General features: G+C 47.5%; 1 protein-coding gene across 1 annotated transcript in view; it reads right to left on the bottom strand.

The window, feature by feature from the left end:
* Positions 1 to 1,627: 1,627 nt before the first annotated feature.
* ITGB7 (integrin subunit beta 7) overlaps positions 1,628 to 14,318 on the bottom strand; it is a 55,854-nt gene continuing 43,163 nt past the window's right edge. Inside the window, exons 8-16 of the mRNA XM_060253103.1 lie at positions 12,623 to 12,718; positions 12,461 to 12,550; positions 11,147 to 11,290; positions 10,827 to 11,020; positions 8,691 to 8,908; positions 7,301 to 7,517; positions 5,120 to 5,325; positions 3,301 to 3,461; positions 1,628 to 2,228 (exon numbers count right to left, since the gene is read on the bottom strand). Coding sequence (XP_060109086.1) covers positions 2,163 to 2,228; positions 3,301 to 3,461; positions 5,120 to 5,325; positions 7,301 to 7,517; positions 8,691 to 8,908; positions 10,827 to 11,020; positions 11,147 to 11,290; positions 12,461 to 12,550; positions 12,623 to 12,718 — 1,392 coding nt within the window. The 3' untranslated portion in view covers positions 1,628 to 2,162. The remainder of the gene's footprint in view (positions 2,229 to 3,300; positions 3,462 to 5,119; positions 5,326 to 7,300; positions 7,518 to 8,690; positions 8,909 to 10,826; positions 11,021 to 11,146; positions 11,291 to 12,460; positions 12,551 to 12,622; positions 12,719 to 14,318) is intronic.

Below are 14,318 nucleotides of genomic sequence, written 5' to 3'. Positions count from 1 at the left end.
AAGTGACTATAAACGCATTATCCAAGCTACCTTGGTGAAATGATTTAAAGAGAGAAATGCCTTCTCCAAGCCAGCTGATTGAGTGTTGGGGGCTTTGAGAGCCATACAATGTGTGAAAGAGCCACATGTGGCTGCCTAACCATAGCTTAGCCACACCTGGTCTAGTTGATCGAACCTGATCCCGGCCATGATAGCTCCAAAAAAGCCTTCATAAATTTTATTAGATTTATATCTTGCTTTGTGAATATAGGGGGCCGCAAAGAAATAAGTTTTAAAGTACAACTTGTACTACTTCCATTCTTCTCCAGTTCCCAGTGCAGTATTTCCTTTGGTGAGTCTGAAATGGAAGGTGCTGGGGTAGGGGTGTATGTAGACCCTAGATGGGAACAGTGCCTCCACCTGTTGGGCAAATGTATGTTTCTCCCATTGTCCCCTAATAGGGAGTAACAGTTGGGACTCATGAGGTTATAGAGGCATCTGCCTGACCAGTGCTGGAAACAGGACTTCAGTTTAGCTTGACCTGTGCTAATGACTCCTCACTGTGGTCTGAGACACTGCAGTGTGCCACTGGGAAATAGCTGGGCTGCCCCATTGCAAAGGAATGAAGCTTTCATGCTTCTCTGTCTCCCTGCAGCTGAGCCGTGTGTATAGATGTGGTTTCTGTTGCATCACATGTAAGGGCAGGCCTTGAATTCAGCAGGAGCGCAGCTCCTGACCCTTTGTGACAGCCCCCCTTCCTCCTCCCCACCTATCCTGTCCATTGAATAGTAGGTGCAGCTGCATAACAATCCCTGGATTAGGAGAGTGGGCACCCAGCCAGCCACCAGGAGCTTTACCGCACCCCCAGCAGCCCTCATTAACCGCACCCCCAGCAGCCCTCATTAACCCCTGGAGAAGCCCGCATCACCCTTTCTCTACTTGTGATTTTGGGTGATACGTGCCTTGCTGGCCTTTTGATGGGATGGGGGCACAGCCAAGGAGAGCCCCAAGTGAGCAAGGCCTGCTTGGGTTGGCTGGATCTCTACCTAGCCCAAGCAGGCCTCACTCACCCAGGGCTCTCCTTTCTTGCGTCAGGTTGCTTTTGGCTGGTGGGGAGGTAGCATATGCTAATGAACTCTACCACCGATTTTTCTACAAAATGACCGTGAGGGAATTATGTAGAGATGTACTAGAATGATCTACCCCTCCAGAAGTGTAATCAGAGCAGTGACTCAAACCAGAAGTGGGCTCCAGGTGGTGAGGGGTTACATTCTAGGGGGAAGTTGCTTGGCAATTATAGTGATGCCTCACCATCAACTCAGTGCAGTTGTCCCCTTTAACAATTGGGCTTGGTGGAGCTGGCCAATGATGTTCTCCTGTAGCATGGAGGGGAGAATTTGTTGGGCGGGCAGGATCTTGGCCCTAATATTAGATTTATTAGATAGGGAGCTGGGCCCTTATAGATCTGGGAGAGGTTCCTCTACATATGGCAGAACATTTGAAAACAACCTTTTGAAACCAAGAACTAGCCATATAATCAAGCCCAACATTTTAATGCCAATGCTGCCATCTTAGGCTGGCTAAAAACCTGTTAAGTCACCCTGACCTGGATAGTGTATAGGCAAGTCAGTCCTCAGAAGCTAAACTGGGCTGGCCCTGGCACATACCTGGACTAGAAACCTCCAAGGAATACCAGGACCAGGAGGCAGAATCAAGTTGTGTCAAGCTACTTCTCTCTACATTCTCCATGCCCCAGTAGGGGTCACCATGACTTCTAGGCAGGCATGCACATGCACACAAGATACAAAACAACAAAAAACCCCTGGTGAGTCATAGCTCCCCCTCTTAAAAATTGTTTTGCTGGGGCAGGGGAGCACAGAGCTTTCTGGTGGACATCCTTTCACAGAATCACAATTCAGAAGGCTTGCTGGAAGATATGTGCATTACTCCATGTGCACATTTGTACTCCAACAGCGCTCTAATGTTTCCTTAAAAGTGACTTGGCAACTCAGTGGAGTTATCCTATTTTATCCTCTGAAGAGACTTGGTTGGAAGGACAGCCTTGAGGTGATCTGGCTGAGTATGGCAGCTTGAACAGTGACCTGAACTTGGGTCTCTCCAGCCCAAGATTAACATTTCATCAGGTTTCAGGCCAGGTTTTCTTTCTCCTTCCAGTCAGTGCATTAGTCCTTGATGTACTGGGGGTTTACGACTGTGGTGGTGGCTCTCTGGAATAGTGGGTTGTTCACCTGAAAAAGGAAGCAGGTAGAACTCAATACTAACAGCACAGGCCAGGAAGAGACAGTACAACTAATTTAATTTAATTTTTAGATTTATATCCCGCTTTATCCCTGCAAGCGGGCTCAGGGCAGCTTGCAACAATAAAACGACAGAGTTAAAATAATATCATAAAAACAGACTAGAGAGGACTGTGGATGGCTTTGCTTTCTACTGTAGATTTATTATTTGTCTCCTAGAGCTGAGTGCAATCTCTTTATTTTTGAGGCAATTCTATAAATCTATATGGGATTTAGAATAACATTTGGAGCTAGACTGCTCAGATTGACATATAACAGGGACATAAAACTATGGAACGGGCAGCCAAACTTGCTTAATGTAAGAGTCACATAAAATAAATGTCATGTTTGAGAGCCGGAAGACATTTTTTTAAAAACAATTTTTAAAACTTTATTAGAGCTGCAAGACATGAATGTCATATGTTTGAGAGCTGCAGGACAGGAAGGAAGGCAAATGGGTGGGAGAGGCATAAAGAAAGCAACTTTAAATGCCTTATCCAAGCCAGCCAACAGGGCAGTGGGGGCTTCGAGAGCCATACAATACATATGAAAGAGCAACACATGGCTCCTGAACTGCATTTTAGTCCTGTCTGGTTAAGACCTTCACAGGCTGACATACATGGTTGGTTCACATTCTCCAAAGCTTTGTTAAAAGTGTGTTAAAACTGATTGAACAGCGTTAATATAACAGACTTTCTGTATCTGTCAACCAGAAGAAATGCTTTGAATCTGACTTGTCTGGAATTATTTAAAAAATCAAACTCTAGTTACATCTAATTTTGCTTGCCGATTTTCAGGTTGCAAAACTCTTTACTTCAACTTGTTGCAGGGTGTTTGTGTGTCTAGGTTTCCTTCAGCTTTTGGGCAGAAGGAAGCAGCCCAGCTGGATGGATTGCAAGTGGCTTTCTGGGCACTCTTGGTGGGGGGAGCTGGGCAGGGTCTAGCTACACTGACCCACCAGTCCCCACCTACAAATGGAGCCAGGCATGTGGACTTTCTGGTCAAGACAGCCGAAAATACTAACCTCATTCCCCCTGGCCCGTTTGCACTCTTCCTCAAAGCGCTTGACCTCCCTCCGGTCCCAGAAATCCACCACACAGCGATATAGGCCCATGAAGAACAGTCCAGCAATCAAAAGGCCCAGCACCAAGCCTAGCACCACCTTGAGCGTCTGGTCAGTAGTGCCTGTGAGTGGATAAAGGAGGCATCCAATGAAAATGATGGGCAGTAGGTTCAGGGCAGTCAAGAGGAAATACTACTTTGCACAGTGTGACTAAACGGAGGAATTTGCTGCCAGAGGATGTGGTGATGGCCACAGGAATAAACAGCTTTAAAAGTGGATTAGATAGATTCATGGAAGATAGGTCTATCATGGAAGACAGGTCCATCAATGTCTACTAGCCGTAGTGACTGAGGAATTTCCACATCCAGAGGTGTTAATCCTCTGAATCCCAGAGCCAGGAGGCAACATCAGGGGAAGGCCTTGGACTCTATGCCCTGTTGTTGGCTGTCTAGAGGAACTGGTTGGTCACTGTGAGAGACCGGATGCTAGAGTAGATGGACCACCGGTCTGACCCAGAAGGGCTCTTCTTATGTAATGCAATGCCTGAATAGATATAATGCAAATCCTAAGTATAATGCAGTGCCTGGAAAAGGTAAGCCACTCCCTTCCAAGAAACTCAAAAGAAAATTAACCCTTCCCTGGTTATTTCCTTGAGTGGTGCAGACTTCCTGGGACTTAACAGCTCAAAATATAACAGAAGGAAAGTTCCCTTCTAGAAAACAAGCACAACAGAGCTAGATGGACTTTCTTTCAGCCTAGCTTTTCTGTGGGTAGGGAGATTTGTGTGCCTGCCAGAGCGGAAGGATCAAGTTCATGTATGGACTCCAGCTCCTGAATTTTGAAATGGTGCAGTCACAGGAAGGCCAAGTATACAGAACAGCAAATACGTGGCAGTTTTCTATTAAACTATATTTTAGAATGCAATGGAGGTATTTTTTTAAAAAAAGGAGAATATTCCAATAGGCAATCTTGAACCACGAGGAAAGACGGTGTGTAAATGTTTTAATAGATCAATCTGTACTAATGAAATTGCTAAACTGGGGTGGGGTGGGGGGAGGCTTACACGGACATAGGAGAGGGACAGAACTGGGTTGAGGTCATTTGTTCAGTGCCATCCACGTCTGCAGCAGTTTACAGACTGGCATAAGCAAAAGAAGGCAATAACAGGATCCTGACCTGAAGAGCTTGCAACTGAAATGTCAACGCTGGAGAAGGCAAAGGCTGGGGAAAGGGAGCCCTGTTCCATCTAGCATTTCAGACAACCAACGTGTCACAAGTCTGGCGCCGCAGCTAGTTCAGTAGGATATTGGATGAGCACCAATTTGAAGGTCTGCCTGTACATGGAGATGACTCTCTGCATCCGTCTGCACTGGCGAAGGAGCCAGAAGGTACAGAGATCGCTTGCTGGGCTGGGTAAGAGGGTAACATGGGATGCAAGGGATCGAATCACACACCTGTAGCCCTTAACTGCATCTTATTTAGACCCAGGAGAAACCGGATGGCCCAGGCTAGTCCAATCTCATCAGATCTTAGAAGCTATGTGGGCTGGCTCGGTTAGTACTTGGATGGAGACCATCAAGTGAGTCCAGGGTTGCTTTGCAGAAGCAGGCAATGGCAACCACCTCTGGACATCTCTTGTCTAGGGGTTGCCATATGTTGGCTGTGACTTGACAGACAACTGAGACTCAAACAACTCAAACTTCCACGCCCATTCCGCATATCCTCACTTAAATGCTTCTTGCTCTCTCAGCCCTGCTTCTTCCGATCTCCCACCACTCACCCTCTTGGATGTTCATAGTCAGGGTGATGCCATCAGTCTTGTCCTCCTCCACAAGGTAGAAGAGGAGGCTGCCATCTTCAACTGTCGTCTTGCACCATTTCTCATCCACAGCAGATGCTGACACGACCCTTGTTGTCTGGTTGCAAAAAACACTGCAGTTCCCACGCAGGGGGCCTGTCCCGAAAGCTTTGCACTCTGCACAGTCCCTGCCAAGAAGCATAGGGAGTTCTTACATCCTTTGCTTGACCTGTTATGTTCTCCTCTGCCTGCCAGGAGCTCTCCCACCCACCTCCCTGACGCCCTCCAGCTTTGCAAAGCAACACAGAGAAGTATTGGGGTGGATAAACATGGCCTTTTTGGTGCTGGCCCCCAAAGTTAGGGCATTCCCTCCCAAGGGAGGTTCAGTTGGCCCTAATATTGGTTGCTTTCCCAGAAAGGTATCCCAAACAGAGGACTGGGGATTGACGGCGCTCCTAGTAGCTGCCGTGCCCAGGGCTGCAATGACAGCTAGGCACCCTAAGGTCCCAGATTGTGCGGGGATTCCAAAAAGATGAGAGGAGCTGCCTCTACTGGCTTGAAGGGCAACCTGGTATTAACAGTCTTTTCCAGTTTCTACATCTCTCTACTCTGGTTTTCTGTAGCTGCCATGATGGAGCATGGAGGGCTTTTGAAGAGTTAATTTTTAAGAACATAAGAACATTTTCACATCGTTCATTTTGAATACTCAGTAAGTAAAATGCTCATCCTAGACTTTTCTCTCTATCAAATGGAGGAGAGTCAAAGACCGATTTCCCACTTACCTTGTTCTGGTCTCATTGCTCCTTTTCCCTGCGAGGCTGCTGCTGGATTTCGCACAAGCTGCCCTGAGCTGGCAAGTTGCCCCACCCCTTTTCAAGTTCCCTCTGCGGCAGACAGAAACCGGTTTTCAGAGGATCTTGCCTGCTGTGGAGGAAACCTGGAGAGAGGCGGAGTGACTCACTGGTCCAGGGCAGTTTGTGCAAAATCCAGCAGCAGCCACACAGAGAAGAGGAAAGTGAGAGCAGCGTAAGGCTAGTGGGAAATTGGTCAAAGTTTTCGTTTGCCCAAGGAAGCCAAAATACTTTGAGCATGCACAAACCAGGGCCCGCCCAATCTTGGCAGGCTTGCTTAACTCACGACCAGAGGAAGGAACTCTGATAAAGAAATCTTCCTTTGCCATCTTCCCTGATGCACTGCAGAGCCTTTGGAGCAGCTACTGAGAACACCTTTATGCCTCCTTTATTGCAGTTCTGGCAGCTCCATTCAAAGTGCGTTGGAGTTAACTGAACAGCACCAAAGGGCAAGCTAGCAGGAAATGTATGCAATGGGATGCTGGATGATCATGGACTCTGATGTAAGGCTCTTGCTGCTTTTAAGGCATAACAGTCATCAAAGAGAGAGGGCCCTCTTAAAAATGCATTTAAAGTTGCTTTCTTTCCACCTCTCTCTTCCCATCTATTTTCCTTCCTTCCTTCCTTGTCTCGTGGCTCTCACCTGGCCACCCCTGGACTAGAGCATACCTGACCACCACCGTCTCCTTTTGCCAAAACTTGTGGCAAAAGGAGACAGTGGTGGTCAGGTATGCTCTAGTCCAGGGGTGGCCAAGTGAGAGCCACGAGACAAGGAAGGAGGGAAGGAAAATAGATGGGAAGAGAGAGGTGGAAAGAAAGCAACTTTAAATGCATTTTTCCAAGGTTGGCTTGGCGAAGTGATTTAAAGAGACAAATGTCCTCTCCATGCTGGCCAATGGGGAGGTGGGGGCTTCGAGAGCCACACAATATGTGTGAAAGAGCCACATGCGGCTCCTGAGCCACAGTTTGGCCACCCCTGCTCTAGCCATAATTGGGGGGATGCCCCAGAAAACTAATTGTGCTGGTAGGCTCTTCCCCGTGTCTGTTTCAAGGCAGGCCAGAAAGATGTTTGTTAAGGGGGCAGGCACTGCTGGGGGTCACCAAGAAGGGGGGGGGGGTGAAGAAAATGTGATATAGTGTATTAACATTTAATGACAAATGATAACATACCATTACAATATATTACATTATAACACATTGTTTTAAACACCAAGGCAGGCCAGAAAGACACCTGCTGAGTATCAGCGACCATCTGCATTGCCCTCCCTCTGCCCGCTCCTGCTTGTTCCCCCCGATCACATCTTGGCCTCACCTGTGTTGCTCACAAGGCGTCCGGCACTCGGCACAGTGGCTGCAGTGACTGCCCAGCCAGCCAGTCTCACATTGGCATCTGTTGCAGACACAACGCCCATGGCCGCTGCATACAGCACCCTCCCTCAGGCATCCACTGGTGTCCAGGCTGCATTCACATCCACTGCCAGTGTAGTTACTCTGGCACTCGCAAACGCCGCACCTGCACTGTCCATTACCTGTCAGCAGGGGGAGATGGTCATCAGCACCACAGGTTTCCTCTGCTACAAAACCATCCCACTCAGACACTCTGGACTTTTTTGAAGTTTCAGCAGGCATCGCTCACCTTACAAACTTACCTGCATCCATGAAGGCTAGAAACTTTCTTTAGAAAAAAATAAAACTAAGAGGAAGCTGCATCCTGTGCCCATTCTGCACTCTGCCTGCACTGCGGTATCCATACAGCCCTGAGCACTAGAGATCCGGTTCTCAACTTCCTATTCAAATAATATGGAGAGACACCATGGGTTGGATCCAGACTATGGGCGCTTTCACACATGCTCAATAATACAGTTTCAATCCACTTCACTGACCATTTGCAAGTGGATTTTGCCATTTCACACAGTAAAATCCAGTTGCAAAATGCATTGAAAGTGGGTTGAAAGTGTGTTATTTAGTGCGTGTGAAAGCGCCCGAACATTTTCCATGAGTGGAATTCCAGGGATGGAATTCTAGCAGGAGCTCCTTTGCATATTAGGCCACACACCCCTGATGTAACCAATCCTCCAAAGGGCTTACAAGGCTCTTTTGTGTAAGCTCTTGGAGGATTGGCTACATCAGGGGTGTGTGGCCTAATATGCAAAGGAGCTCCTGCTAGAATTCCACCCCTGATTTCCACCAATTTTGTCTTCTTGCTGTAGTTCCCTGGTTAACCTCTCCTACTGTCCCTGAGGGCCCCCATCCCCTGGGAGCAGCATTTTGCAGAGATCAGTGGACTATAGCAGGAAAGGGGAGACAGGGACCCTCTCTTCCACTAAGCCTTGCATGCAGGGAAAATTTTAGTGTGGAACCAACGCCATGATTGTACTGTGGTTACAAGCATGTCCTTCCGTGCCTTGCCCATTTTGTCCTATTAATGCAAAGAATGGCCATCTTGCTTTAGAATCTGCCTACTTGAAGGTGACCAGGGCTTTCTTTGTAGCAGGAACTCCTTTGCATATTAGGCCCCATCCCTCTCATCTAGTAAGTCCTCCAAGAGCTTACAGGGCTCTTCTTACAGGGCCTACTGTAAGATCTTGGAGGATTGGCTACATCAAGGAGGTGCGGCCTAATATGCAAAGGAGTTCCTGCTACAAAAAAGCACTGAAGGTGACAATCCGCCCCCTCCTCAGTTGGAAGGCATCGCAATTTACCTGCACAGAGCTCCCCATTGTGTCGTTCACAGCTGGTGTCATCACACTTGCAAAGCGGCCCACTGGCGTGGGCGTTGCACTGGCATTTTCCGCAGACACACTGGCCCTTGCCACTGCACACGGGACCAGTACTGTTTCCATCACGGCAGCTGGCTTCTGGGTGACCCTGGTCCTCTTGCTTGCATTCACAGAGACGGCCTCTGTAGCCCTCCCGACAGCTAGGTCAGAGAAAAAGGGGGTGCAGTGCTTCACCATTGCTGTGTTCTGCAGGAAGCATGCCACCTTAGACCTGCTGAGCCTCTGGGTGACCTCCTCACACACACACTGCTTCTTCCCTTTCCCCTCCCTGCAGCTTTTGCATGTTTTTCTTCTCCCGCTTGTCTTCTCCCACCCTCAAGGGCAGCCCGAACAGACTGAGGTGCTGGATTCTCTTCTCTGCAAGAAAAGTCTAATGTATAATAAAAGCCAAAGTTTGAGTCCAGTGGCACCTTTGGGCCAGCAAAGTTTTAATTCTGGGTATAAGTTTTTGTGTGTGCACATGGAAGTTTATTCCCACAATTAAACTTTGTTGGTTTTAAAAGGTGCCACTGGACTCAAACTTTGTTCTGATGCTTCAGACCAACATGGCTACCCACCTGAGTATAATAAAACTGATTTTGGAGGAAGGGTATGGCAGAGGTTTTCTTTCAAAAAGACCCAGTTTGGAGTAGCAGTTGAGAGCACAGACTGTAATCTGGGAGAACTGGGTTTGATTCCTCCACATACAACTGTTAGTGTGACCCTTGAGTTAGTCACAAGTTCTCTCAGAGCTGCTCTTCTCAAGAGCAGTTCTCTCAGCCCCACCTAGGCCTCACAGGACATCTGTTGTGGGTAGGGGAAGGCGATTGTAAGCTGCTCTGAGTGAAGGACGGGGATAAATCCAATCTTCTTCAAAAAGTACAAACATTGTGGAAGCCTTGGATAGAGAGGATTCATTTTCCCTCTTGCAGAATACTAGGAATTCACTGGCAGGGATTTCAGGAAGTACTTCTTCAAAACAACTGAAGAAGACGACTGCAGATTTATACCCCACCCTTCTCTCTGAATCAGAGACTCAGAGCGGCTTACAATCTCCTATATCAGGGGTGGCCAATGGTAGCTCTCCAGATGTTTTTTGCCTACAACTCCCATCAGCCCCAGCCATCAGCCATGCTGGCTGGAGCTGATGGGAGTTGTAGGCAAAAAACATCTGGAGAGCTACTGTTGGCCACCCCTGTCCTATATCCTCTCCCCCCACAACAGACATCCTGTGAGGTGGGTGTGGCTGAGAGGGCTCTCACAGCAGCTGCCCATTCAAGGACAACTCCTGTGATAGCTATGGCTAACCCAAGGTCATTCCAGCAGCTGCAAGTGGAAGAGTGGGGAATCAAACTCAGTTCTGCCAGGTAAGAGTCTGCACACTTAACCACCATACCAAACTGGCTCTTTTTAAAAGAAAACCTCTGCCATAACTGTCCTCCAAAATCAGTTCTATTATACTCAGGTGGGCAGCCACGTTGGTCTGAAGCATCATTAATTCATAGAATCTGCTGCTGTAAGAAGGTGTGAGGGCCACTGGCTTAGACAGCTTTAAAAAGAGATGATCTCATCAGATCTCAGAAGCCAAACAAGGTCAGCCCTGGGCAGCACTTGGTTGGAAAGCCACTGAGGAAGCCTAGGGTTGCTACACAGAGACAATGACATCTGTTCATCTCTCACCTTGAAAACCCTATGAAGGGTCTCTATGAGTCAGCTGCAACTTGATGGTGCTTTCCCATCCCCTAAAACATGAGGCAAATTCTTGGAGAAGCCATGAGAAGCCAAGGAAAGCTTCATGTTCAGAGGCAAATATATCTCTGAATATGAGATGCTCTGGAGAACAATAAAGGAGGACTATAATTTCTATGCCCTGTAGTTTCTGCTGGCCACTGTTGGGGAAGACGATGCTGAGCCTTTTTACACCAATTCAAGTGCGGTCCTTTTTATTACTTCAACATGCCTCCCGATTCCTGACCCTTTTTACACCAATGGAACACCAGTGGAACCATGTGGCTCTACACCCTGTTAAACCTCCCTGAATATTTTCTTTTCTACTGCTCCTTTCCCATATGCCCATACCTGCAAACACCACAGGTGAGGTTGCCCTGGCCACCAGAACAGTGTGGTGCATAGGGCTGGACATCTCTGCACTGGCACTCACACATTGTCAACAGTTGGACCCGCAGTTCCTCCACTACTCCAAGCACTCGTAGCATCAGATCCTGGGAATCAGGAAGGCAGATGGTGGCATTTATCCTTACGGTGAACTGTACCTGTGAGAGAGGTGTAAGTAAGAAACATATGCAGAGCTCCCTGCCCATTACGCCCCGCAAGTTACATTCACTGAGGGGGGTTGGCTCAATTTCAAGCTAACCAAGCCATCAAACCAAAGGCCTCACCAACTGGTTGACGTGTACGCCTGAGCATTCTCCACCCTGTGTGTGTCCAAATGTTTCCAGGTTGCCACAGTGTGAGTCGTAAGCAATTGAGATGCCGGGAGGGAGGTCTGAGGAGTGTTCCAAGTTCACGGTGGATGAGAGGCTCTGTAGACAAGACAAGCAATGCAAGCAATTGTGCCCAGACATAAGAGAAAGCTTCCATACCAATTGAAGCAAATCCCTGCTTGTCATAAAGTTCATGAGGCAATCGTGACCCGTTCACTCTCAGCCTAACCTACTTTAGAGGTGTTGTGTATGAAATAAAAAAGGGGGACCATGTATGCTACTTTATTTCTTTGAGGGAGAGCTGGGTATGAGGGTCGACATTAAAACCAATAGAATTCAGTAGCACTTTGGAGACCTACTATATTTTGGGGATATACCCTGACCCAGATAGCCCAGGCAAGCCTAGTCTCATCAGCACCGACCCTGGCAAGCACTTGGTTGGGAGACCTCTAAGGAATACCAGGGCTGGGGCACTGAGGCAGGTAATCCAAGCCATCTCTCTGAAAACATTCTAGCCCCACTAGGGATCACCAGAAGTCATCATGACTTCCAGGCACACAAAGACAAACACACACGCTTAAAAACAAGATTTTGGGAATACAAGCTTTTGAGGGTCAAAGCTGCCTTCATCAGATAAGATTGGAATCTGGTAAGACCAACAAGATCTGCGGGATATAAGCTTTTGAAAGTCAAAACTCCCCTTGTCAGATACCTGATGCGGGAAGCTTTAATACTCGAAAGCTTAGACCCCAAAATTGGTTTCTAAGGTGCTACTGGACTTGTCTTGGGACATCATCGGTTCCAGCTCTGTTTGCACTATGGCGTGATTAGTGGTCTTCCACCTGAAACGGAATAATTTTATTGTTTTAATGGTTTATTTCTCATTTTATTGCTTATTGTTATGGTTTAAGTCTGCTGCGATCCGCCCTGAGCCTGCTCGCAGGATAGGGCGGACAAGAAATTAACTAGCAAACAAACAATAAATAATTTTTTAAAAGGTGTTCTACTATGGACAGCAGGCACAGCTGCCCTCCGAAACATTAAAATAATCTCTCTTCTTCACATTCATCTTCTGTCTTGACTCCACTAGGGTTCTTTCCCCACTCTGGTGAGAAGAACAAGATGGACACATTTTTAGTCTGAAAATCTTGAGATAATTAAATCACAACTAGCCCACCCCAACTTGGACTTCTAGGGATCCATAAAGATATCTCCTACCCTCCCCAAAGGTTCTGCCCCTCTTGCTACCTCCATGGTTCTTCTCCTTACATTATAGGCATCAGTAATCAGCTGTACCACGTTGCTGGAATCTTTTTTCAGTTCTCCAACAGCTGATTTGGGAATGAGTTTGCTCAGATCCTGGAGAGGAAAAGAAGAGTGAGCCAGGCTCTTTGTGTTCAGATGGCATTCACTCCTCCCCTTCCAGCTCACCTCATACATTAAAAGCCTGGGACCAGTCACAGCAAATATGGTCTGTATGTTAGACTTTGACAACACCTCAGCCAAGTGTCCAACAGAGGGGTAGTCCTGCAAAGAGACGAAGCCAGGGATGGTATCATGAGGAAAACCCCTGCCCCAATTTCTGTTTGTTCATCTCTTCCAGCCAGGTTGGTTTAGTGGTTAAGTGCGTGGACTCTAATTTGGGAGAACTGGGTTTGATTACCCGCAGCTCCACATGCACCTGCTGAGTGACCTTGGGTCAGTCACAGTTCTCAACAGCTGTTCCCTTAAAAGCAGTTCTGGGAGAGCTCTCTTAGTCCCACCTACTTCACAGGGTGTCTGTTGTGGGAAGAGGGAAAGGAGATTGTAAGCCCTGGCTGTCCAGGGTCTCAGGAGAGTCTTTCACATCACCTACTTCCTGGTCCTTTCCACTGGAGATACCGGGAATTGACCCTGGGACCTTCTGCATGCCAAGCAGATGCTCTACCACTGACCCACAGCCCCTCCCTCCTAATTTAATAGCAGGCAGCTATAAATGGTCATATGAACAGAGCCCTCCATTTTCGGGTCCAAGCACAAGATCCTGAAATTCTCTCCCCTAGACTGAATTCCAATGGAGAGCTTTTTGATGCAGAGGTATTACAAATTTGGAATGCCAGCAGGTGGGGAAATGCGAAATGCCAGCAGGTGGAGAAATGTTCAAACTCAATTCACACTTCACCATCTCCAGGAATACCTTTGACCTGGGGTGGGGAGTATACACTAACAGGATGGTGACTTCTGCTTAACTTCTGGGGTGGGGAGTATACACTAACAGGATGGTGACTTCTGCTTAATACATGATATACAGCATTCCAAAGAAGCCAGCTGGTGGTGGCTTCAAAACATCTTATCAATTAGGACACAAAAAACTGCAAACTGGATATCAAACATGTACCCAAATGCAAAACAGCCATTTCATGCCAAGCTTTTATTTTCCCTCTGTAGCACATAGCAAGACCCATCTATGTTGTAGCATCACAACGTTATGCATTTCCCCAGCCCAACTGTGCATCAAGGGCTGTCACTGGCAGGGAGAATGGAGTGCACATACAAGTTAAAGCAAAATGCTGCTGAAGTGGAGGGTGGAGCGCTAGAGTCACAGCTGCCATTTTCAGCAACCTAGATTGGTTCTTCACTAGAAGTTGCTCCGCCCCCAGGCTTCTGCCTTCCCAAGCTCAAGTGATCAATTCCCCACCAATTGCTGCATGAGTGCATTTTGATCTGCAGCTTCCTCCAATTTCTCTCACAGCTTCCAAATCTAAAAAAAAAAACAGGAGCAGCCAGCCGCAAGGGAAACTGGAGGGAGCCACAGATCAAAATGCGTCCATGCAGCAACTGGTGGGGAATTGAGAAGGGGAAAGCAGAAGCCTGGGGGCGGAGCAACTGCTAGTGAGGAATTGGTCCTAGTTATCACATTTGATTTGGTCTTAAGGTTATAGTCACATGGCAGGTATTCATGCTCCTCTTTGATAATATTGCTCACAATCAGAAGGGCAAGCGGCTTGCGTAGAAAAGGGCTTTCCCATGAGATTCCCATTCCAACATATCAGAGGTTTGCAATAAGTACTGCATGGCCTGTGCTGGTCCTGTAGTCATTACTAAGTCAGAGAACTTCTAATACAGGCTGATTGCCTAATTGTGGCTA

Source organism: Heteronotia binoei, chromosome 13 (assembly GCF_032191835.1).
Source record: "Heteronotia binoei isolate CCM8104 ecotype False Entrance Well chromosome 13, APGP_CSIRO_Hbin_v1, whole genome shotgun sequence".
NCBI classification, from domain to species: Eukaryota; Metazoa; Chordata; class Lepidosauria; order Squamata; family Gekkonidae; genus Heteronotia; species Heteronotia binoei.
Note: the sequence above shows the minus strand (reverse complement) of the source record. Positions and strands in the feature narration are given on the sequence as shown.